Raw genomic sequence first — 27,198 nt, forward strand, 5'->3', positions numbered from 1 at the left:
TCTACTTTTAAAAGCTTCCACAGGTTGGTTTGGTACTTCTGATCTCCTGAGTATAAATTCAATGCTTTATGACACCCATGTGCTAAAATATGATATACAAACACATAATAGTTGAGCTTTTAAAATGTGACAAATTATCAGATAGAAATCCCCATTGTACCACTACAAACAGACAGACACAAACACACAGTACCAGACTTGCTCGATAATCACACCAGAAACCAGCTCCACAGTTTCTGCATCTGGGGATTATCGATCGACTTTCAGATATCCCGATAAATTCATCATTCAGAGAGCAGGTGGATTGAGCCCCATATCATGAAACCATTGCAACAGATTCCAATTTGGTCACATATCATCTGAATGGAATGATCAAGTTTCAGAAGAATGAGAGGTGCTTCAGTGTTCGAGTACAGCACACTCACTGTATATGGCTGCGAGTGTAGTTTTTAACCGGAGTGTGCAGTGATCGTACACTTGTGTGTGCAGTCATGCACGAGAATGCGGTCATGCATGGATTGGAAACTCTTGATTGCACACTCTGGGCACTGCTTTCCCCTCAGCCCCAATGAAGAACGTATCCCAAGACCAATGTACTGTAAAAAGGTGCGCTTCCTCTTAGAATGTGATCTTAAAATGCAGGAAAGTGTTGCTCGGTCCAAAGACTTTTGTGCAAACATTCCTGATATTTACCAGCCTTCTATCACCGAGTCAGGCACCATTAGGTGGGGGTGAAGGTGGGCCTGCTGTGGGACAGGGTGCGGCTTGTTCGTGCGATCGTTTTAAACATACACAGTCAACAGGAAGGACGCGAGACTTAGCAATGGACAAGGTCCGAGCAGTGTTCATGAAATTGCACAATGTCAGCCATCAGTGCTGAGATACCCTCAGAACAAAGAAAAAGGTTGTTTCAAAAGGAATACATGATGGGTTGGATATCTCCATGGTATTAAGGTGCACCACCACCCAAAAGGGGCGACGTCCAACAGTCACGTGGATTTTTCACAAATTCACATCGACACGAGAAAACCGATGGGGCAGAGATAAACGACAAAATGGCAATTTAAAGTTGTGCAAATTCACAAGACGTTGATGTTGTTGGACATCTGCCAAGTTGTCATTAGAAACGTATAAACCACAGACATTTAAACTACAGACATGTGGAAAGCTCACAAAATCAAGTAACAAGTTAATTTCAAATCATTAAAATAAAAGTCTCATAAGATACAATCTTGTCAGGATACCAAGAGAGTGCTTAACTTAGCACGAATCCAGAATCATGCGATTCACGTGATCGTTGGCCCAGTCTCTTCGCAAGTCGTCCAGGTGGTTGTCGAAGTCACTGAGTTCCAGGTAAGCTCCAGACCGGATCAATGCCTCACTCACGGGCATGCAGTCAGCTTCCGTGACGACGCTGTGCAAGGCCAGAGCACCATAACCCAGTCAGCACCACGTGGGCAGTCACATCTCGAGCTTTTATACCACACCAGCTGTCAAGCTAACCACAATGCAGCATCTACCAGGGATCATTGAATCCAAAGAGGTGAATTTTTTATCCATTCCAGCCTAGTTTCTCCACCATATATATATATATATATATATATATATATATATATATATATATATATATATATATATATATATATATATATATATATATATATATATATTGTTATTTAGAGTTCACGGATCATTGGGGATCGATGCATTTTTACACACAACCTCGTCGTTTCGACTTGAGAATGGTACAGGATGTACCTGTTGTGAAATTATAGGAGTCCTTTTGTATGGGTCTTATGCGATGTGATAGCGACCGGGCCCAAACTTTCGGAATCTTGCAAGCACCATTTTAGTTGAAGTGTCAGTCAAAGTCAAGTCATGCCACAAAGAAACGTATCACACGATGCTGCTTAATCTCCAGGTTAAACCATCCGTTGCAAAAACAAATAACATCGACATAACCTTGGGTCTGACACACCATGTACTACACATTCGTCGTGCATGTCGAAAAGAAACAAGACATCAAGGTCACGTCATGTCATCCAAGGTAACATTGCAACTGCATAACTCATGAAACTCATCCTGGTGTTGGAAATAAATGAACAGCTCTCGTACAGACATAATCTTTCCTTTGGAATGATGATTCACTAATATTTACAGCCTATCCAATTTCATCACATTGTTGATCAATATTCTTGTATACAGAAATATATCTGAAGAAAACATGGAAATACAGAGGGCTGAGGAGCAAACATACAGACAGTGAGAAGGGAAGGGCCAGAAGTAAGGAAGAGCTGATATTGGAGTAGACTAGCTAAATATAGGATCTGACACAAGGTGATGATAACACCTTAAATTGATGAAAGAATGATTGAGCAGAAGCTTAGGAACTGTTCCACAGTAGAATAAAAGTAGAACAAGAGATTGGGGGTGAGCTATTTACCTGGACTTGCAGAAAGAACCGAGCAGGTGGGGTAGAACAATGAGCATGTAGAGCAAGCAGGACTGAAGTGAGATGAATGATTGGAAGTGCCGATTGCGCAAGACCAGAATAGTCAAGTAAAAAGGGAGGTTTTCAAAGGTCTCCAATCGGACGGCGGTGAGGAAAAGCTCAAGCCCAGAGTCTTGATATCCACTTTGGACATGCCAATGATCCTCGGCGCTTTTGCCTCCGTAGCTCGACTGCCGCATCGGATCAGACCGATACTACATAAATGAGTTCAGGAATGAGAGTTTGCGAATAATGCCAAGGCGGTGTCTGCCTCTTGAGGCCAACTGTGAAATCTCTGCTTTGTTCAAACTCTTTCTTCGATATGCTTAGTTGTCCAAACTAAATCAAACAAAGTATCACAAATCCTTTGGGTGTCTGTTGGGTGGTGTGTGGGAACGATGGGGGTGGGGAGAGGAGGGTTGGGCTTGTTATTATAATACATGTTGGTTATAATGTACGATTGTGTAATGTTTGTGGAGGTGTTATACATTGTAAAAGTTTGGAGTAGAAGGTGAACAGGTTATAACGTCAGAGTTAGTCTTTGACATATAAAGAATGATCGCTGAGGTGTGAGAATTTCCCCCATTGCTTCCAGCTTTAGAAACACCAAGAAAACACTTGTAGCTTGTAGGAAGAAGAACCATAACAGAGTTAGTCAGTCTGTCTCTCTATCTCCATCTCTCTCTGGGTGTAAATAGGAAGGAGAGAAGGAGTTGAGTTGTTGTGCTGTGCTGCGTTTGGTTTGATGGATAAAGTGAAGGTTGCACGACTCTCATCTTCCGTTGTGGATTGAAGGATCTAAGGAACCATCACGTTCTCTTGACAAAGGAATGGAAAAAATGACAAAAGAGAAACTATTTTGTAATCACACATCAAAATCTTCCTCCTTTGTTCCACAAGTTTTCATCATGATTTGCTAAGTTCTATCTGTGTTTCTCTGTCAGTTTGTGCAGTCAAGAAAAAGATTGTGTCATTCAAATGGAGACCTTGGATTTCCTCCATGGAGCAGTGGTACACATTCAAAGACAAAAATAGACTACCATTAACAGCAGTCATGAGCACCCAGGTGCCAAACTATAACCTCAATTGCAGAAGGATAGAATCAGTTGATCTGCCAGCTTGACCAAGAATGGGTTTGACTCTTGCCATTGTTGCAGTGCGAGCAAGGGGTGTATCATGGATTACACCAGTCAGACTTGCCAAGTTCTCTCCCAGTTGAGTACAGGAACCTCTACACTCATGGATGCCTGCCTTCCTCCTTGTATACAAGACATGCTGCATTCAAAAACATGATCTCTTCCACACTGTTGGTTTGTGTGACAAATGACTATTCCATGAGCAACCTATCGGTCCTCGGGACTGGGGTGGGAGGGAGTCACAAATCTTTGGGATTACAGAAAGGACACCAGGCAACTAATTCCAGAGGCTGAGGCAGCTGCCCGGTGTTTGCAGCTCCAAGGTGTAACACCAGCCCATGACGAGCGAAGAAAAGGTTTCAAAACTGGCAATGGGGAGAGAGCATGAGCACAGATATTGGAATTAAAGAAGAATCACAAAAATGAAAAAAAAACAAATGTAGAACCGTACATACATGTGAAAGTACAGATCATATTGACCATCTAAATTAGTACATACACAAAAATGGTGAAATGTACTCTCGACAAGCCTTTTACCTTCCTTGCCATTCCCTCTACCTACGACAGCTGTCCTTTCCCTACTTTCCCAACACTCTCCTATCCTTTCCCTACTTTCCCAACACTCTCCTATCCTTCCTGCTTCTCTTCCTCATCTCAATGTAGCCCCCTCCCCCCCCCACCCCTTTGTGCATACATAATAAGTAGATGGCACAGTGATCGAGAAAGAAGTTGCAAGCACTTACAAGCTGTTGTCCTTTAAACTCCACTTTCCCTCATTGTACTTGTAAACCTTCAGGGGCAGCCGACTGTGCCTCGAGCCAAGTCCCTCATTTTCCAGCTGGGGGATCAGAAATGGTGTGACGTGTGTGGGACGAAGGAGGACAAATAAATGGGAATAATAAGAAAGGGGGAGGGGGGGGAGTTAAAAAAAATTAAGAAGAAAAAAAGAAAGAAATAAAGTATGCATAATGAATTATTAATGACCATCAATCAGCCTCTGAAAGCTAATTCAGATGAAGAGTAAAGTTAATAATAAACCATTTTCCACTTACACTTTACATGGTTCAAAAGCAGTTTCTTTCTAGTTCGCACATTTAAATTAGAGTAATTTACACCATGAACTTAGAAGAGGACAGCGCACTCAGACCACTACATGTGGAGCACAAAAACATGAAGACCAGGACGTGTGGAGCACAAACACACTCGGACCAAGACATACATACATAGATACATACATACGAGTAGATAGATAGGTAGCATGCGCCACAGCATCCACTTTCCGCAAGTCCTCCAGGGGCCTCTGTCTAGCCATTCCCCAGGCAGATGCCTGGGCCATCCCCATCTCTTCGGGATAGGACATTACAGGCACCCATCTGAAGGGATCGCCTCAGGTTAACCCAAGGAGACTTGCTGAGTGAAGTGTTTTTATGGTGGCCGGAGTGCAACTCCTGACACCAACCTCCTAGGAAAGGTAACCCACTGCAGCAGGACGTCCGCAGACACAATTGAGCACCAGATATGGATAACCGTTGGCTCACAAGAAGCTTCTCCGCCCTTTGACAGATTTTGTTTTTAGTCCTACTGGGTGTCCATATCCATAAAGCCTCCTCACCAGGAGGAACCGGTGGGTGGAGCCGGTTTAGTGACCGACACTCGACCGAGGCCATGACCTGCAGGGCACAAACACACTCGGAACACGATGTGTGTGTGGGTTCAACGTGGAGTACAAACATACTCAGACCACGATGTACACGCCATAAATTAAGTTTAAAAATAAATTGCGACTTCAGAAGGAAAAATATAACCACTGGACCTGCAGCTTATCTGGGCCCTGTCCTAATGTTGTAACCCAAATTTGGTAGTATTGACTGGTGGGCCTGGAGAAGAAGATTTTTCAAGGAATTTACGGATTTTCCCAATACGTTATTGAGGTTGCTGAGGATATTGGCAGTGATGAAGGTGCAGCAGGAGCAGGTAGTGGTGCTGGTACAGCAGGAGCAGGAAGTGATGAGAGTGCATGCAGTAGTATGGGTGCAGTGGGAGCAGGAAGTGGTGAAGGTGTAGTGGGAGGAAGAAGTGGTGAGGGTGTCACAGGAGGAGGAAGTGGTGAGGGTGTAGCGGGAGCAGGAGGTGGTGGTTGTTAGTCAAGGTGAGGGCTTGTGGGGTGGCTGGTCAGGTAGCTAATTAGATTGCAAACTGGCTTAGTGATAGGAAGCAAAGAGCGGCTGTGAGTGGGAGGATATAAGTAGTGGGGTACCTCAGGGATCAGTACTCGGACCATAATTATTCATTACTTACATCAATGATTTGGATAGTGGGGTAAACAGTAAGCTTTCCAAATTTGCAGATGATACAAAGCTCGAAGGGAAGGTGGATAGCAGAGGGGGTGGTGATCAGATTCAGGAAAGTATTGATACTTATATAGATTGGGCAGAAGAATGGCAGATGGAATTTAACCTGAGAAAGTGTAAGGTGTTGGGGATGGGGAAGAACAATAGAGATTACAGGATGCAAGGGGTAATTTTGGAGCGTGTCACACAGGAGAAGGATCTGGGGTGGTAACAGATCCCGGATGTAGACAGGCAGCACAGTGCCAGGCAGCTATAGGTAAAGCAAATAGGGTTTAAGGTGTATTCGGAGGGGGATCATTTATAAATCAAAAGAGGTGGCGTTAACATTGCACAGGAATTCAGTGGGGGCCACATCGAGAATATTGTGTGCTGTTTTGGTCATCACAACTCAGGAATGACATAGATGTTATAGAGAGGGTTCAGCGCAGGGCTAGTAGATTGATTCCGGGCCTAGCTAGACTTAGCTATGAGGAACGGTTGAAGGAAACGGGGCTTTATTCATTAGAAAGGAGGTGGTTACGAGGAGATATGATAGAGATCTTTGAGATAATGAAAGGTATAGATAAAATAAATACAGAATAATTATTCAGCAAAGTCAACAGTGATAGGACCAGGGGGCCATAGCCTGAGAGTAAAGAAGAGGAGAGTTAGGATGGTAGCAAGGCAGGAGTCTTTTACTCAGAGAGGAGTTATTGCATGGAATGGTCTCCCTAGAAAGGTGGTGCAACCAAAACAGTGGATAAGTTTAAATTGGAATTAGATAGGTACCTGGAAGTACTGGACATAGAGGGGTATGGGGATGTTGGCAGGATTTCTAGGTAGCTTGAGCATCGATGCGTGAGTTTGTACATGTGTGCAGAGTGTTGTTTGTGGGCTTCTTGTTAAGGGGTGTTGAGTGGTTGTGTTTTTGTTTTTTAACCAAAGACGGTATTCGCTCTTGCCCCCTCCCCTGGGTGGGTAAAAACAATTTTTTTTGGATTTTTCATTTTTGGTCTGGTGTTGATAAATTGGTCTGGTGTTGATGTGATGCAGGCATGATGTGATGGGCTGAATGGCCTCCACCTGCGTCTGATTTCCTTGTGTAAATTTGTCATCAAGTCCAAAAGAGAGGATTTATCATTGGGAGATATCCGGGTTGGAAAGTCAGTCTCGTATGTTTATTTTTCTGGTGTCAGCACGCCACGTGTTCTTCATCACGATCTATTCTTCCTCTTGGAAAGTTACACAGCTCGAGTCAGTCCGATGGAGTCACAGAAGCCTTTTGCTGAAGTGCTGGTGAGAGATACCAACACCCAGCCAAGTTGCATGGTGACAATTGATATCATCACGTATAAGGAAGAGAGATTGGAATGAGTCGTTTAAAGTTTGTCCATGTTGTCAGAGAGAGAAAGAGATGTAGATGGAGTCGTCACTGTTTGGAGGATGGTACAACACACAGTCAAACAAGAGGTGGGAGCGGAGCGGAAAAATCACAGCGGACATACTCCTGGGGTTTGGAAGGTGTAAGAGCAGTAAATGGAGAGTGAGAAATAGAGTTCCGTGAGGGGGTGGGATGAATGGAAAGCCAAGAGAGGGCAGGACGAATGGGAAGCCATGAGGGGAGGGACATGAAGTGGAGGGATACTGAAGAGGGAACAGAGAGGAGGGGTGGGGTTGGAAGAATGTGGGCTTGTAGATGTGGGGGATGGTCCTGACACAAAAGAGGTTGACACATGAAGTGGATTTGATTGTTGTTTGTAGCCAACCTCTGCAAACTGGTCTTCTCAAGATTCCTGTATTTAACATTCTGAGATAAAGATCCTGTGATGGGTGAATGGAGTTTTGGTTCAAGGCACGGAGAAAAGTCGTGCTGTAGGAACCGGAGGATGGATGACAGTCTTGGTACTAAGGTGAGAGCCAGGTTTGCAAAATATGTCTTGTGCAGAAGAAGAGGAAAAAATAGATCGTGATGTGGAACAACACGTGGCATGCTGATGACAGAAAAATAAGGGAATTTAAGCATTTCAACAAGTTTTCAAAAGCTTTTAAAGGAAGAAAGACAAAAGCATTCTCTTTAATGAAGATATTGAGAAAATGACAAAGGCAAAGGATAGATGTACAGGAAGTACAAGTAGAAGGCAGAATAAGATAGTTTACAAGTGAAAGTTTTTTCTTGGGGGGGAGGGAGGGGCTTGAAGCGAGGGGGAAATTGAATAGCGTTGAAGGTAGAAAGGACATTTTTGGAAAAAAAGAAAATAAACAGGACGATAAACACCCTCAAAGCCGAGCCGATTAAGCTCTGGCTATTTGAGAAGGCCAAGGTTGCGTGAAAAAGAAACCCAAATTCAACAGACAGACAAGACACGATTTATCATGGAAATTTTTTTTATAAAAACACAAACAGCACACACGGATGAAAATGCAACCGAAAAACATGACAAACCTGCTTCGGAAAACTTAACTTTGATTCAGGTGGAAGGAGCAATTGAGGAACAGACGTACACATGGAGCAAACCCGAACCGGAAGTTCGAAGCCTCAACAAGACTATTCGTGTCTTTGTAACTCACAGGAAAATACACTGATGTCGACTCATGTCAAATGCACAAGTTCCACAATGAGCCTTCAGTCAATCATGAAATTAAAATCCTGGTTACCACTTCACTTTACCATATTTTTACTAACACATAACATTGACCACCTGTTCATCTTAAAGTGTTGTTATTCACATTGAGGGTAAAAGCTGTTTCCAACGAGTAGCGATGAAAATAAATAAATCGATAAGGTATGACTCGTTCGGCTCACAGTCTTGCTGTACATTAAACCCGTCTAATATGGCCAATGCTTCTTGCCAAGCATAGAGAAAGCGGTTGACCAAGTACATATTTGATTGTAATCACAAAACAAGTGAACTTGCCTTTGTGGATGAAGTAAACCACGATGGTTGAAATATTGCAACAAGGATACTTGTACAAACTCGTGAAATAGCACAGCTTCTGCTCAAAACATGTGCTTAATGAGCTGTCAAATATGTCATTAACACCGTTTCCTTGTGCAATGCAGGTGAGCATGACATGTTATGAAGTTGTGTCAGCCAATTTCGAGCATCTTCCCACACAATACAGACGCTGCGGTTCAGTCATGCTCACAATGCACTCCCAAGTTGGCATCAATATCCTGGCTCTCGCTGTGCAAAATAAGTGCTGCCCACCTTAACTTTTACGAATCACTCTTTGGGAATCTACCCGTGGGCAGGTTATTTAATTCAAGGAACTCTCCATCTACAGCTTTCCTTTTCATTCCGGCATATGAGTACTGCCTTCCGCCTGTCCAATAGTGACATGCTTTGTCTCCCTCTCTGTTTGGGATTCCATGCTTCCTTATATAATCTCCGTAAGCAAGCTTTCCTCTCAACATGTGCACTCCATCTTTTACGTCGTTTCCTTTCATCTTTAACAGCGTTCTCTACGTGTCAAACATCTCCAGCACTCCTCATTACTCTGCTGCTACGACTCGCTGATCTCCACGTCTCCCTGCATAAAACGTATAAATTATTAACTCGTCTATTCTTTCCTTCCCCATATCTGACTTGTCAGTCATTTTTCTTTCGACAAAAGCATCTCTGCCTAGTTTTGATATCTAAACCACATCTTCCCCTTCACGATGATTATCCTTTTTGTATTTTTGGATACCTTGACGAGGCTCATATGAGAGCTAACACACAAAGCACAGCAAGGGGAGCATGAGACAAGAGGGGCAGGAGAGGGAAGGACCAAACAGTGGGGAACAGAGGCATTTGGAGATCTGTGGAAAGGAGGGGGATGGGGCGGGGAACACGGGGTATACAAGATGGACATGCAGGGACTTTCAGAAAGGAAAGCAGGTAGTTTGAAGGAGGTGGGTTTGGTGTGGATTAACGGGGATAGGAAAGATCGAGGATTTGGATGGGGGATGATAAGAGGTGGTGGTGAACAACTGTTTTGAAGGCCTGGAGGGAAGAATGGGATTGAACAGAGTGTGGGAGTTCATTCCAAAGGCAGGAAAAAAAGAGGAATGAAAGAGTGAAGGTGAGCAGTGATTTTGGTAGTTTTACCAGAAGGGGATTTTTGGCGGACCTTGAGTGCCCTGCGGAAATATGGGGGGGGGGGGGGTGGGACATATCGCACACAAAGCGGGAGGGGGGGTGGGCGAGACCAGAGAGGAAATGGTAGAAGACCGAAAGACCACACATTCACCTGCCTGCGGTGAGAGAGTGAGAGGCCCAAAGACAGCCTCATCGCTGGAGATACCAATGATCACAAATGCCTTGGTTTCCACAGCGTGAATCCGAGAAAGGTGAGAGGCAGGAGCACCATCCCAGGAGGGGAGAGCAGTACTCCATCAGGGGAGCGGCCAGCAGTACTACATGTTGCCAATAACTCGAAGTATATATTGTGAACACATTAACAACCCGATTCAAGCTATCCACCATAATCTGCAGCCCATCCTCAGAACTGTGCAACAACACTTTATAACAAGTGATCCTCACTGTCATGATCCTCTTACCTCACTTTTGTTCCTTCCTCAATTTCCCATAATGCTTCTGAACCATTGCCTCTGCATAGATGTTGAAAAGTAGAGGATAATGAGCATGCCTTTCTCACACCTCTTCTGATGATATCTCGGTATCTTACCACTGAAAATCCCGGCGATCCAGCAATATATATATATATATATATATATATATATATATATATATATATATATATATATATATATATATAGAGAGAGAGAGAGAGAGAGAGAGAGAGAGAGAGAGAGAGAGAGAGAGAGAGAGAGAGAGAGAGAGAGAGAGAGAGAGAGAGAGAGAGAGAGAGAGAGAGAGAGAGAGAGAGAGAGAGAGAGAGAGAGAGTGAGAGAGTGAGAGAGTGAGAGAGTGAGAGAGTGAGAGAGTGAGAGAGTGAGAGAGTGAGAGAGTGAGAGAGTGAGAGAGTGAGAGAGTGAGAGAGTGAGAGAGTGAGAGAGTGAGAGAGAGAGAGAGAGAGAGAGAGAGAGAGAGAGAGAGAGAGAGAGAGAGAGAGAGAGAGAGAGAGAGAGAGAGAGAGAGAGAGAGAAGCCGGTAGGTGGCGATGGGTCGCCAAGCATGTAGACGATAAGATATAGAGCAAAATGGATGTCATATAGTGGATAGGGAATCACCTGAAGATTATGCATATCAAATCTCATCCAGTTCCATCTACTGATAACTACTCGGTATCCATTTGAATGAAAAGTACCGAAAATGCGGTTTGAAATCGGAAATCCCCAAAGTTCGAGGGGGTGCTGTGCGTGAACAAAGATCGAAATCGAAAATTCGGCTCGATCATTTGTGCACAATGTATTCCAGACGATTAGTGTGAATTTTCATGACCATCCGACCATAACCCAAGAAGGAGTAGCATTTGGCACGAAGGCACCTCCAGCTCTCGCATATTATCGATTTTTGCACCAATTGACCTTTGACCCTGACCTAAGCGAAATCGGTCAATATGTCCTGAGGCAAAGGTGTAGTACTCATTGAGTACCATGAACCTGCAAAGTTTCATTCGTATCGATGCACTCACCTGGTCGCTAGGGGGCCTTCAATTTTTGCGCATACCCTAATTGTAGGGGGCGCTGCGGGTAAAGTATTCCATATATCACAAAAAGCGGAATATATTTGATAGAGCATCACCTGTAGATTGTTCGTGCCAAATTTCATAACCCTACATGGGATAATGGCTTTCGGAATTGATTTCGTGTTAACGGTACAGATTTTGAAGGTTTTTCGGTTGGTGCTAGGTAACCAAAGCGTCCCTAGCAACCATCACAATTTCCAAAACACGAGGCCATAAGATGTACCTACCACCCGAGTTTGGTCAAAATCCGCCCACGTTTCCTACCAATTATGCTGATGACAAACGAACAAACATCCCAACAGACAGAATTACTGACAATAAGGGTCACCTATTTCGGCGACCATATATATATATATATATATATATATATATATATATATATATATATATATATATATATATCTCCTGCATCCTGACGACCGAGAGAGAGAGAGAGAGAGAGAGAGAGAGAGAGAGAGAGAGAGAGAGAGAGAGAGAGAGAGAGAGAGAGAGAGAGAGAGAGAGAGAGAGAGAGAGAGAGAGAGAGAGAGAGAGAGAGAGAGAGAGAGAGAGAGAGAGAGAGAGAGAGAGAGAGAGAGAGAGAGAGAGAGAGAGAGAGAGAGAGAGAGAGAGAGAGAGAGAGAGAGAGAGAGAGAGAGAGAGAGAGAGAGAGAGAGAGAGAGAGAGAGAGAGAGAGAGAGAGAGAGAGAGAGAGAGAGAGAGAGAGAGAGAGAGAGAGAGAGAGAGAGAGAGAGAGAGAGAGAGAGAGAGAGAGAGAGAGAGAGAGAGAGAGAGAGATCACCTGCATCCCGGCCACCCAGCGAGAGAGATCATCTATACCTCGCCGTGATCTCATGAGTAAGATCATCTGTATCTCGAGGAAATACAAAGATGGAATTCGGTCTCCATTCACCACTCACCATTGCTGTCTATCCTATATGCAATTCTGTGATCAACCGTATATCAATCCAGTTAACCAAAATATTCTTCAGAATGCCAAACAGTTTTATCCAATTTCCTTCATCAAAGGCCTTCTCATAGTCTATGTAGCATACAGGCAAACCCTTTCCCTGTGTAGGTGCTTCCTTCACAAGAGCTGTTTGACAAATAAGAAATCTCAACGGAATATTTCACAAGGTAAGTATAAAAGGAGACTTTTTAACTCAAAGTCTGGGTCACAAGCCCTTCGAGTGTAAATATTAATGACTCTATGACGATTTTAACAGTGTATACATTTTAAAATATTACCATCACAAGGAGACCCGTTCCGTTGTTGATTGCCACTCTCTCCGCTGTGCGAAAGGCGACTGGATTTGCCCTGCAAGATGGAGGGTGAATTGGGGAAGACATTGGCCGGGAATCTGGAGCAGCCCCAGGAGGTACAAAAACAATAAAAATACAAAAATATAATAGAAATACCAAAATTTAAATAAAATATTATTTTAAAAAATATAATAAAAACATTTCACAATCAGTGATTCCCATCATATCCATGCACCCTCCCAAAAAACCTTCACTGTGTTTTAGTTTATTCCCATTTTTCTTCTTTCTCACAACAGATATAGCGTATGCCAGGGGACAAGGGTAAGATGAAAAGGCAGAGTAACTCCAGCAAAAAGAAGGGATTAAAATACTAAACAATAAATTTATTTTCATTTTCTTCTCTCCTTAATGTTCTTGCTCGTTTATGACCGATACACCCTTTAAAGCACTTTCAGGATCCTGAACAAAGCCAAAACTACAACAACAAAAAAAATGTACAACACTGGTCATTCAAGCCAGATGGCCAATGACCATGACGAAAACCAGTTCAGCTGGTCTTGCCAACCACAGGGTGTGCTGAAGGCCCCTCGAGCAGTCTGTACCAGGCATAGATGGCAGTTCTGAGATAACAATTTACATTTCCATGGAACACGTTCATGGTCACAACATGCAAGCTGTTTGTTTTTACAGCTTCACGTTCAGTGCTCTATCGCTGCCTTACCCGCCACAATCACCCGAAAAATTGAAATCCTCTATGTCACCAATTGTATTGGCACAGCATGTTCACCCTTAAAATTGACCCTCCCAAATTGTTTGTGCATATTTTTTACCCAACAATACAAAACAGAATGTCCTCATTGTGATATTATGAACAAGGCCACCCAACCAGCTTTGATGCTGCACTACCATCAGGGCTCTTGTATCAAAATAAAGACCAATTACTGCACCATAGTCCCAAGAAGGAAGCCAGACGTTGCAAAACACACACACACACACACACACACACACACACACACACACACACACACACACACACACACACACACACACACACACACACACACACACACACACACACACACACACACACACACACACACACACACACACACACACACACACACACACACACACACACACGTTACTAACCAACGCCATCTTCGAAGATGGATGGAGGTTACTGTTTACACCCCTTTGTTTGTTTGTTTGTTTGTGAACAGTATTACGGAAAAACTCCTCGACGGATTTCGACGAAACTTGGTGGGGGGTTAGGTATGGTCCAAGGATCATGCCATTAAATTTTGAACTTGGTCCCCCCCCCCCCAAAAAAAATTGTTAGAGAATTTTTTTCTTTTTTTGCATTTCTACATGTTTTAAGTGATTTCCAACCCCCCCCAAAAAAAATTGTTACCCCCCCCCCCAAAAAAAGGGAATTTTTTTTTGCATTTCTACATGTTTTAAGTGATTTCCAACTCCCCCCAAGAAAATTTAGAGAAAATTTTTTTTTTTGCATTTCTACATGTTTTAAGTGGTTTCCACCCTCCCCCCCCCAAAAAAAAATTGTTAGAGAAAAAAATTTTTGCAACTTTTTTTTCAACAAAATTTCGATTTCTTTTTTTGCATTTCTCCATGTTTTAAGTGATTTCCAACCCCCCCCACCCCCCCAAAAAATGTTGGAGAAAACTATAACTGTCAGCACTGTTGACATCATTTAATGATTAAGATATAAGATTCACTTGAGTGACCCAGCAGTATTGGCGGCGGAAGTTTTGCACTCTCCTGAGTGCTCCCCCTCTAGTTTTATTAACCTCCGCCATCTTCGAAGATGGATGGAGGTTACTGTTTTCACCCCTTTCTGTTTGTTTGTGAACAGTATTACATAAAAACTCGACGGATTTCGACCAAACTTGGTGGGGGGGGGTTAGGTATGGTCCAAGGATCATCCCATTAAATTTTGGAGTTGGTCCCCCCCCCCCGAAAAAAAATAATTGTTAGAGAAAAAAAAAATTTTTTTTTTGCATTTCTACATGTTTTAAGTGATTTCCAACCCCGCCCAAAAAAATTGTTAGAGAAAAAAAAAATTTTTTTTTGCATTTCTACATATTTTAAGTGATTTCCAACCCCCCCACCCCCTCCCCAAAAAAAATTTGAGAAAATTTTTTTTTGCATTTTTACATGTTTTAAGTGATTTCCAACCCCCCCAAAAAAAATTGTTACCCCCCAAAACAAAAAAAAATTTTTTTTTTTTGCATTTCTACATGTTTTAAGTGATTTCCAACCCGCCCCAAAATAATTGTTACCCCCCAAATTTTTTTATTTTTGCATTTCTACATATTTTAAGTGATTTCCAACCTCCCCCCCCCAAAAAAAAAATTGTTAGAGAAAAAAAAATTTTGCAACTTTTTTTTCAACAAAATTTCGATTTCTTTTTTTGCATTTCTACATATTTTAAGTGATTTCCAACCCCCCCCACCCCCTCCCCAAAAAAAATTTGAGAAAATTTTTTTTTGCATTTTTACATGTTTTAAGTGATTTCCAACCCCCAAAAAAATTGTTACCCCCAAAACAAAAAAATTTTTTTTTTTTTGCATTTCTACATGTTTTAAGTGATTTCCAACCCGCCCCAAAATAATTGTTACCCCCCCCAAATTTTTTTTATTTTTGCATTTCTACATGTTTTAAGTGATTTCCAACCCCCTCCCCCCCAAAAAAAATTGTTAGAGAAAAAAAAATTTTTGCAACTTTTTTTTCAACAAAATTTCGATTTCTTTTTTTGCATTTCTACATGTTTGAAGTGATTTCCAACCCCCCCCACCCCCCCCCAAAAAATGTTGGAGAAAACTATAACTGTCAGCACTGTTGACATCATTTAATGATTAAGATATAAGATTCACTTGAGTGACCCAGCAGTATTGGCGGCGGAAGTTTTGCACTCTCCTGAGTGCTCCCCCTCTAGTTTTATTAACCTCCGCCATCTTCGAAGATGGATGGAGGTTACTGTTTTCACCCCTTTCTGTTTGTTTGTGAACAGTATTACATAAAAACTCGACGGATTTCGACCAAACTTGGTGGGGGGGGGGGTTAGGTATGGTCCAAGGATCATCCCATTAAATTTTGGAGTTGGTCCCCCCCCCCGAAAAAAAATAATTGTTAGAGAAAAAAAAAACATTTTTTTTTTGCATTTCCAACCCCGCCAAAAAAAATTGTTAGAGAAAAAAAAAATTTTTTTTTTGCATTTCTATATATTTTAAGTGATTTCCAACCCCCCCCACCCCCTCCCCAAAAAATATTTGAGAAAAATTTTTTTTTGCATTTTTACATGTTTTAAGTGATTTCCAACCCCCCCCAAAAAAATTGTTACCCCCCAAAACAAAAAAAATTTTTTTTTTTTGCATTTCTACATGTTTTAAGTGATTTCCAACCCGCCCCCCAAAAAAAATGTTGGAGTAAAGAACTATAACTCTGTCAGCACTGTTGACATCATATTTAATGAATAAGATATAAGGTTCACTTGAGTGACCCAGCAGTATTGGCGGCGGAGGTTTTGCACTCTCCCGAGTGCTCCCCCTCCAGTTTTATTTATGTAAATACCTCCTTTATTTAATAGATCTATAAATAAATTGTGTATATGTATATAGTGTTAAACCAATAATATTAAAGAATTTACCTCACCAAGATAATTAATTTATTATTATGATTATTATTATTACTAGTGCGGGCCCGTAGGTGCGTGCCAGTATGTGCAGCTTCGTTCCTTCGCTCTCGTAAACGACGACTGGATTGGGGCATTTTTTCAATTAGATCGGACCAACTGTGGTGAATTAACGTGAATCAAGGGACATGACGCGGGATCACATGTTGTGCGTCTCGCGTATAAGGGGATGTCTCTCTGCGGCACGAGTGATTGTCCCCGGGGCATTGCTATTGACATCGGCTGTCCACTTGATGCTCGTTAACTGAAGGTGCTCATTGACTGGTGAGAATGGAGATTATATCGAACTCCGTGCTTACGCGGATTAGTCTGCAATGGTTAACTGCACATGTATACGTTTCTGCTTATGTACTCCTAGCTGAACCTGTATTTCCTGGTGTGTCCACAGAAGCGGCTCCAATCAAATGGAATAAAGCCTAAACTCTGAAGGTTCATCTCTCGCTCTCATTTCAATTTATTCCATTTAATTTTCTCGGCTCTCTCAACCAAAGATGGACAAGATCTACAAACCAGAGAGGTTCGACGCAGACCCAAACACGACTGACGCAGAAATGAAATGGTCACATTGGTTCTGCTCCTTCTCACACTATCTGACCATCATCGCGGAGGGAGCTGACAAATTTGCCGCTCTCGTGAATCATGTCTCGCCCAGCGTGTACAGGCTCTTCTCGGGGTGCGACACTTACGAAGCAGCGATTGACGTACTGCAGGCGCTCTACGTGAAGCCCAAGAACGAGGTATACATACGACATCTTCTCAACACACGCAAGCAAGCAGCCGGGAGACAATCGATCAGTTCCTGCAAGCTCTGAATCAGCTGGGAAAAGACGGCAGCTTCCGGGCCGTAAGCGCCGAGGAACACCGAAAGGAAGCGACACGGGAGGCATTCATCCAAGGACTCAGATCAGCCCACATACGGCAACGCTTACTAGAGAAAGCGCAACCCACTCTTGACAAGGTAGTCGATCAGGCTCGAGCGATGGATACGGCTCAGCAGCAATCTGAGTCATTTGGGACACCAATGCTGCTCATGAACGCTGCTACGATGGGAACCCAAGGAACCCCACTGGCACAGACACAGCCAGACATGAGGGATGGAGAAACACCCGAGGAGCCGGATACCCAGACCTCGTCAAACTCCTCAGCAACTGCTCCGGTCGGTAAATGCTTCTTTTGTGGGTACAAAAGGCATCCTCGTCAAAAATGTCCAGCCAGAGATGCCACATGCATGAATTGCGACAAGAAAGGGCATTATGCCAGGGTATGTAAATCTACTCTAAGGAGGAATAAACCCACTTCTGCGGCTCTCTACTCGCAAAATAAATTGACTGCAGCCTCTCCGGGGAATCTATCCAAGGCTATCATCAACGTGCGAATTAACGGGCATATGGCTGAGGCTCTGGTTGATACCGGTAGCTCTGAAAGTTTCGTCAACAGCTCGCTAGTGAAGGGCAGGAAATGGGTAATCCACCCGACTGACAATACGGTATGCATGGCCGCCACCTCACTACAATCCCGCGTACGAGGGTACTGCAATGTTGAATTGGACGTAAAAGGGTACACGCATCGGGATGTAAAGGTGCTGGTGCTTCGTGATTTGTGCGCAGACGTAATTCTGGGTCATAATGTCCTCAAGCAGCACACGAGCGTCGAAATACCCTTTGGAGGAAGCAAGCCTCGTCTAATTTTAAATGCGCTGACCACCGCGGAGGTGACGTCCCCCAGCTGTTCGCTAACTTGTCGCCGGTCTGCAAACCGATAGCGATCAAATCGCGGCGATATACCACTGCTGACATGAATTTCATCACTTCAGAAACCAAGCGATTACTGGAGGAGGGAATTATAGAACCGAGCGATTCGCCATGGCGCGCACAGGTGTTAGTGACCAGCAGTCAGAACCATAAGAGACGGATGGTTGTCGATTATTCCCAAACGGTCAATCGCTTCACCCAACTCGACGCCTACCCCCTGCCGCGCATAGATGAGATGGTCGAACGCGTGGCCAATTATAAGGTATTCAGTACCATCGACTTGCGAAGCGCCTATCATCAAATTCCCATCCGAGAGGAAGACAAACCGTACACTGCATTCCAGGCAGGGCGGCGCCTCTACCAGTTCAGAAGGATACCATTCGGTGTCACGAATGGAGTAGCTTGCTTCCAACGGGTTATGGACGACATCATCTCAGATGAAAACCTCGAAGACACTTTTGTTTACGTGGATAATGTCACAGTGTGCGGTAGGGATCAGAGGGAACATGATAGGAATCTGGACAGATTCTTGAGCATTGCTGGAAAATATAATCTGACTCTCAACTACGAGAAATGCGTATTCTCGGCAAGGTCAATTGACCTTCTCGGCTACACGATAGCCAACGGCACAATTAAGCCTGATCCTGAGCGATTGCGCCCGCTCCGTGAGCTTCCACCACCTCAGGACTTGCAGACAATGCGCCGGGTGATCGGGATGTTCAAGCATTATGCGAGATGGATTTCGCAATACTCCGAGAAAATATATCCCCTAGTGCATTGCAAAAACTTTCCACCAGATGCCGCTGTCGTGAAAGCTTTCCACGATCTCAAGGATGATATCAGTAAGTCCGTGGTTTTATCGATCGACAGCTCGGTGCCCTTCGTGGTGGAAACCGACGCTTCAGATCACGCCATAGCTGCAACACTTAATCAGTCTGGGCGGCCGGTCGCTTTCTTCTCGAGAACTCTCTCTAGAAGCGAGCAGAGACACTCGGCAATAGAGAAGGAGGCGTACGCCATCGTCGAAGCGCTGCGTAAATGGAGACATTATTTACTGGGAAACCACTTCACGCTCGTTACGGACCAACGATCCGTGGCTTTCATGTTTGATGGGAAAAATAGCGGGAAAATTAAGAATGAAAAATTATGAGATGGCGGATAGACCTAGCCTGCTACAGGTACGACATTGTTTACCGGCCCGGGAAGGAAAACCCTGCTGCAGATACCTTCTCCCGGGTCTACAGTTCGGCAACAATCAGTCAGGCTTTGCAAGACCTCCATGTGTCTCTGTGCCACCCAGGGGTAACCAGGATGGCACATTTCGTACGCAGACAAAATCTTCCCTATTCTGTTGAAGATATTAAACAAATGAATGCTTCATGCCCTGTTTGTGCTGAACTAAAACCCAGATTCTTTGGCGCGGCATCTGGCAGACTGATCAAGGCTACTTCACCCTTCGAGAGACTAAACATCGACTTCAAAGGGCCCCTGCCCACCGAGACAGACAACAGATACATATTCACCGTTGTTGATGAATATTCAAGGTTCCCTTTCGCGTTTCCGTGCTCGGATATGACCTCGGGCACTGTCGTAAAATGTCTGTCTGACGTCTTCGCTATGTTTGGGAGACCTTCGTACATACATTCAGACAGAGGGCCGTGTTTCATGTCGGCCGGGCTAAAACAATTCCTATTAGAGCACGGCATAGCAACTAGTCGAACGACGGGTTACAACCCACAGGGGAACGGGCAGGTGGAAAGGTATAATGGAGTTATTTGGAAAGCCATAACTCTGGCGCTGAAATCGAGAGGACTGGGCCCCGAGCGATGGGAGGTTGCTCTTCCTGACGCAATGAATTCCATACGCTCTTTGCTCTGCACGTCCACAAATGCCACTCCTCACGAACGTATGTTTACTCACCAACGACGTTATGTTGACAGTCAAACGGTGCCCAACTGGCTGACCCACCCCGGTACAGTGTTCATGAAACGCCCGGTACGACAAAGCAAGTATGAACCGCTGGTGGAGGGGTCGAACTCATTGACACTAATCCAAAGTATGCTCATGTCAGGCTCCCGGATGGCAGGGGAGACCACTGTGTCGGTTCGCCATCTGGCTCCCGCCGGTACTCCTCCCGCCGGTACACCACCTCCTGGCTCTCCTCCTTCTGACATTTCCCCCCAGGAACTCCGCCAGGCGACGGGGCTGCCGTGTTCCCCCGAGGGCGATCGAGGAGTCATCCCCGGCACAAGTCGAGGCTCACCAAGAGGATCGGGAGTCTCCCTCAAGTGAAACTGCCGTTTACTCCCGGAGAGGTCGACGAATAAGGCCCCTCGACGACTCAATCTGTAAAGGGATTATCGGCATTCTCGCTGCTCATGCTCCTATATGCCCATTATATCATATATCGATGCTCATTTCCATGCTCCTACAACTCAAAATAATCACTGCTTGGCATGTATGCTCCTGTAGATCTATTAGTCCGCGTTGCTTGAAATGTATACTCCTATAGAGCTAAAGCAATCATGGTGTGTAAGATGGGCCCCTAGTTACATTTTAAAGGTGAGGAGAATGTGGTGAATTAACGTGAATCAAGGGACATGACGCGGGATCACATGTTGTGCGTCTCGCGTATAAGGGGATGTCTCTCTGCGGCACGAGTGATTGTCCCCGGGGCATTGCTATTGACATCGGCTGTCCACTTGATGCTCGTTAACTGAAGGTGCTCATTGACTGGTGAGAATGGAGATTATATCGAACTCCGTGCTTACGCGGATTAGTCTGCAATGGTTAACTGCACATGTATACGTTTCTGCTTATGTACTCCTAGCTGAACCTGTATTTCCTGGTGTGTCCACAGAAGCGGCTCTCATCAAATGGAATAAAGCCTAAACTCTGAAGGTTCATCTCTCGCTCTCATTTCACCAACCGTATCATAAATGGCCATAAATTTGGAAATGCCTGGGAAACATACTCAGGTCCCCAGCATCAATTGTGACGTCATATCAAATGAAGAAGAAGAATTGTGACGCCCCTCTCTCTCGCCTCTTCTCTCTCACCCTCCCCCCTCTCTCCCCCTCCCCCCCCTCTCCCCCTCCCCCCTCTTTCCCCCTAGTCTCGCCCCTCCTCTCACCCCCTCTCTCGACCCCTCCTCTCTCCCCCCTCTCTTGAATTGTGAAGCCCCCTCTCTCTCACCCCCCCTCTCTCGCCCCCTCTCTAATTGGCCGTAACTTGGAAACCGCTTATCCGATTAATATCAAACCTTGAAAAGGCACATCCGCGGGTCCCCAGCAATATTCCTGGCAAGTTTCAATCAGACCGGACCGTCAATCATGCAAATAAATAAATAAATAAATATTGTGACGTCATAGCACCGTGTCTTGTCATTGGTCGACAGATAAATGGCCGTAACTTGGGAACCGCTCGTCCGATTGACATCAAACCTCGAAAAGGCACATCTGCGGGGCCCGGCAATATTCCTGGCAAGTTTCAATCAGATCAGACCAGCGGTTGTCGAGGAACGGCGGAGACAGACAGACACAGACAGAGACAGACAGACACAGACACACACACTGCTGGAATTATAGATAGATTATTATTATGACTAGTACGTGCGTGGCCGTACGAGGAAATTTTTTTAAAAAAATAAAGAATTGTGACGTCAATTGTGACGTCATAGTACCGTGTCCTGTCATTGGTTTGGTAAATAAATGGCCATAACTTGGGAACCACTTGTCAGATTAATATCAAACCTTGAAAAGGCACATACTTATCTTGTTTCCATGCACCACCGAACACGGTTTAAAACCATGCTGCCCTTTATACTTCATTTCCTTGTAATCTATCCATCCCAGTTTGAGCTGTCAAAGTGAACTCGCTCCCATTTTATCAGGACCTTTCCCAAAGTGTGTGGAAGCATGATAGGGGTGATGATCGATCATGTACATAGAGTCAATTCCAAAAGAAAGAGGATGCAGTTTGGCCGACGATGATCCTAACGAGAGAGTGAAGTTTATGGCGAGTTATCGCAATTCCCCATGCTTCCCACCAAAGGAAATTTGAAAGAAAACCAAAAGTTCCACCGTGAATGACCCAATATCAAATAGAGGTTTTTTTAAATAAAAAAAAATTGCCCCGTTTTGACTTCTCTGACTCGAAGTCCCCACCCCCTGGGGAATTAACCCGAAGTCCAAGCCCAAAAAAATCGTTACATACTTCATGCATAACATAGTTTGATTTTTTTTAAGTTTTAAAAAGTACCCGTAATTACATTTTTGGTATTTGACCTTTGACCCTGCCCCAAAGTGTCAGGGCCAAAAATGACTGCTCTTGCACCTTTGTGTCATGTGGTGATCATAACTACCAAGTTTGGTGAATTTCTGCCCAACCGTTTGGGAAGAGATAGTGTGACAGACAGACAGACAGACATACACACCGTCACGGTTCTGCAAAACCGGCACTCCCACGAGGCAAAGGCATACAACATACAGTGGTCCCAAGACAGCTATTTCATTACCATTTATTTTTGATGGCCCTTCCCTTATGTCTAATGGGTTTATGGGACAATATACGTTATGTGGGCTCTTGGTAGGTCTTTAACCCCATCCTTTATTTTATTTACTTTGCTGCACCACACGAGCCTCTCCTTCACACATGTCTGCACGCAAGCAGTTCAATAGCATACGCATGCCATTTCTCATTCAAATCACATGCCATTACCCAACTGACGTGCTACTTACAACTTCTCCAGACTCAGACTACAATGCTACAACCTTCATATGACCACAACGCCTTTATAAAAATTGTCACACCATAGAACCCAACTCAAGCTCACCCACATTTACTATTGACGCCACAGCGAACAACGAACCACTCTTCATCATGAACCACCACACTACAACTGCTACGCTACATCACCACTGCAGTTTCTCAACCACAGTCACCGCTGATGACCACCACCGCCTTTTGGGACCAGCAGCGATTGGGGGGAGGGGGGCGCGTTCACGGTGGAGGTGTACGACTAAATACCTCACCCATGTTCATCTCGGAGCTCTGTCGCATGGCAAGGCACAGAGACAGAGTCCACTTCTGGAAACCAGGTCCTCATAGGGGTGGGACCAACACAGTGGCAATCATCCACGTGCCAATGGGGGCACGGAGTAAAGCTGATAGCTCCGCCTGATCCGCTTCTAAGCTCCGCCCCCACCAGGGTATTATAAAGTAATGTGCCTTCTGCACATTGTGGTTCATTCGCCGCACTCTCTGGCTGCATATTCTTGGTTTCCTGGCTCGACTCGGTTTTGGGTGAATTCCTGGTTTGCGGAGTAGACGGAGTGGAACGGAGCACTGCACAATTGAGTAGAAGAGCCAGACGCCAGACGCCAGACCGGGCGCAGTTCAGATAACCTTAGCATTTTCACGCGCAGACCTCTTTACACTCACCATTAGTCTATCTCCTCACTTTCTTTTCTTTGTTTCCAAAACACCCTGATCCACATCTTTACACCTTCCTCTCCACATTTCACCACAACTCACCGCGCCTCCTTCCGACCACGCACCATTTGACGCCTTCAGTTCCCCCCTCCCTTCCCCTCCTCAGCAACTGGGTTGTGTTGGTCCGTCGACCGCGCAAGGTAAAAAGAGGTCACAAACACCTCGTTCTTCTCTCATATTTCCTGCTCTCTCACCTTCCTCAGGGAATGATTCTGATGACACCAGTCATGTAAGCGTAATTAAGATTGTAAAAGTTTAGTATTGTTTTAACTCCGCCCTGTGTCTTCTATTTTGTATACACATGCATATTATTTTGTCACATCTCACGATTCCTTGCTTTCCCCTGCTGTACATATTTTCTGTGTAACAAATCCCTTTTATTGTACACATGCTTTCCCTAGCCCTCGCTTATAAATAAACTGCTTGTGTTACAAATGTACCCAGTTTGTCACGTCCTTTCCTCCATCGGTTTCGCATCGTCCGCATGTAGTGCTAGCCGGGAAATTCTACCTCACCGATTTCCTTCGTTTAGCCAGCGCACACCCACTGCATTGCTCGGCAGCAATCCGGATGTGCGTTGAGGGCACGAAACCCACCTTGTGCAGTCGTCCAAAGGTAAGGTACCACACGAAGTGGTGAAGTCATGTCAGGATTGACAGTAACAATCGGCATTCATGGTTGCTCAACAACACCTTGGAAGGAAACTCGAATGCTTCCACTCGTGGTAACCCTCGAACCTCGGCACGTAACAATACATACAATATCCCTCCCACACCCCTGGTTTTTATTTTTTATATATTTATTTTGGCTCGGATAGACTGTTTGCCGACCATGGTTTTCAACTCAGGTTGAGTGGTGCTTGGAATGAAGGTATTAGAGAACCAACATGATAATGAACCTCACAATACTGCTGCGTCTGTCTGTTATGAATTGTTTGAAGATAAAATTTTTTTTGAAATTCTGCAGTTTACTTCCCAGAGGCCCGACATGAAATCCAATAAAACCATGTTGGGATTTATTTTGCGATGTCGCAAGAGGTTGAAAATCGATATAGCACAAAGCACTGCTGAACCTGCACATGCTCTGGAGCAATTGTGAAATATTCTGCATGGCATCGTAATCCATCAACATTTATTAGGAAATTATTATCAACAAGGATGGATGCCATGGTGACCCCAGATAAATTAAATGAATGCACATTTCCTTACTGTCCCAATACCTTTTGGTAATATGGGTTGTCAAAAACTAGAAATGTTAGTTTTATATTTTTACTAGGCCTATTTATTTTATATTTCTCCAAGGCCCAGTGAGGAGCTTGGACATTAATCATATGAAGGACAAAAACATTAATGTACGTGAATGTACATTAGTAGACAATAGACAAATACTTAAGTGCAGTAAATGGGATTTCAAGTACAGTAAAGTCCCAACCATCAGCAAGCATTGTATTGGTTCAGACTAGATCGCTAAACAGAGATAACACAGATTTCGTTCCTGGAACTCACATGGTGTCGTGCTGGTTTTCGTTCACTTGGTAGTAACCAGCAATAACCAAATCATGCTCTTTGCACCAGATGTCAAGCTGAAGATGGAAGAGAATGAGTCTTGTGTGTGCTTAGTGTATTAAAATTATGCACAGCGTTACGGAATAATAAAAGTAAATTACAAATGTTATGATGGTAGATACTGTGGTAAAAGGTAACTGAAATTAATTAAGTATATACTGTGTCCAGGTCGCCTTGCTACCAATAACTTGCTGTGAGGCTGGGCAATGGGAAAAAGAATATGAATGTGCTTTGAACAAAGCTGTGTTGAGGTTAATGTATCGAAAAGACATGACAACTGCACGACCACATGAAAGAGAAATGGACTGGGGGGAAATAATTATTATGGGACACACTGAACCGGACCAGTAAAAACTCAACAGCAGAGACAAGGGAATGCAGATGCAGGCCTCCGAGTAACCTTGTGCGAGACACATAAAATGACACGAAAGTGTGCTGCTGCTTCAGGAGGGTGAGATGATGTGAATCAGGATGAGGGACGGCTACGTGCTAATGCACATTGCATTTTAAAACCGGCATTCAGTAACGAGGGCATTAGGAGTGCTGCATGTGAATCGAGACTGGTAGTGCAACTCCAACACCCCCCCCCCCCCACCCAACCCCAAGTCTCGGCCTCTCCACCATCCCAGGTCTTGGCCCCTCCACCATCCCAGGTCTCGGCCCCTCCACCATCCCAGGTCTCGGCCCCTCCACCATCCCAGGTCTCGGCCCCTCCACCATCCCAGGTCTTCGGCTCTCCACCATCCCTCCCCCTCTCTGCATTTCCAACCACCCCACGTCTAGGCCCTTCCACCAACCCCACATCTCGGCCTCTCCACCACCCCAAGTCTCGGCCAAGAGGTTAACAACAGTGAGGATCACTCATTATAAAGTGTTGTTGCACAGTTCTGAGGATGGGCTGCACATTATGGTGAATAGATTGAATCGGGTAGTTAAAGTGTTCCCAATATATACTTTGAGTTAATGGAGGAAACATGGAGTACTGCTCTCCCCTCTGGGCTGGTGCTCCTGCCTTTCACTTTTCTCGGCTTCACGCTATGGATACCAATGTATTTAGGATCATTGGTATCTCCCGTGATGAGGCTGTCTTTGGGTCTCTCACTCTCTTACCGCAGGCAGGTCGGTGGTCTTTCTGCCTTCTAGTGTCCTCTCGGGTCTCGCCCCCCCCACCTCCCTGCTCTGTCAAGGTCCGCCAACAACCCCCTTCTGGTAAAATTACCAAAATCACGAATCACTGCTCACCGTCACTCTTTCATTCCTCTTTTTCCCCATCTTTGGAATAAACTCCCAGACTCTCTTCAATCCCATTCTTCCCTCCAGGCCTTCAAAACAACTGTTCACCACCACCTCTCATCATCCCCCACCCAAAACCTCGATCTTTTCTACCCCCGTTAATTCACCCCAAACCCACCTCCTTCAAATTCCCTGCTTTCCTTCCTGAAAATCCCTGTAATGTCCATCTTGTATACCCCGTGTTCTCCACCCCATCCCTTTCCCTTCCACAGATCTCCTAATGTCACTGTTCCCCACTGTTTTGTCCTTCCCTCTCCCACCCCTTGCTGTGCGCTGTGTGTTAGCTCTCATACGAGCCTCAACAATGTGTACAAAAAATATACATCGTGTAAAGATACGTTTGCATGTCTATAGGATACAGAGTATTCAACCCCAACGGACCAGGAGTCGTGGTGGTGATAAAGTGACGTTTATCCTTCCCAAGTGCATTTATTATTCAATACAACTCCACATTGTTATAGAACACAGTTCGCATGTTTCAGTGTCATTTCGGGTTTTCAAGTTAAAAGCGCATTTCCCAAATTAGTCATTTATAATTCTCTAACAACAAA

The 27,198-nt window shown here is 44.5% G+C and overlaps 1 protein-coding gene across 2 annotated transcripts in view; it reads right to left on the reverse strand.

Annotated features, from left to right (window-relative positions):
- Positions 1-822: 822 nt before the first annotated feature.
- Positions 823-27,198, reverse strand: part of EMC9 (ER membrane protein complex subunit 9) — a 32,412-nt gene continuing 6,036 nt past the window's right edge. For both annotated transcript variants that reach the window (XM_085856698.1, XM_085856699.1), the window contains 4 exons: positions 25,295-25,371; positions 12,819-12,888; positions 4,371-4,465; positions 823-1,414 (listed from right to left, as the gene is read on the reverse strand). In XM_085856698.1, the coding sequence (XP_085712824.1) occupies positions 1,261-1,414; positions 4,371-4,465; positions 12,819-12,888; positions 25,295-25,371 (396 nt within the window). In that variant the 3' untranslated portion in view covers positions 823-1,260. The remainder of the gene's footprint in view (positions 1,415-4,370; positions 4,466-12,818; positions 12,889-25,294; positions 25,372-27,198) is intronic.

The sequence above is a fragment of the Eptatretus burgeri genome, chromosome 15, assembly GCF_056783735.1.
Source record: "Eptatretus burgeri isolate ZD-2024b chromosome 15, Ebu_testis_v1, whole genome shotgun sequence".
Taxonomy (NCBI): Eukaryota; Metazoa; Chordata; class Myxini; order Myxiniformes; family Myxinidae; genus Eptatretus; species Eptatretus burgeri.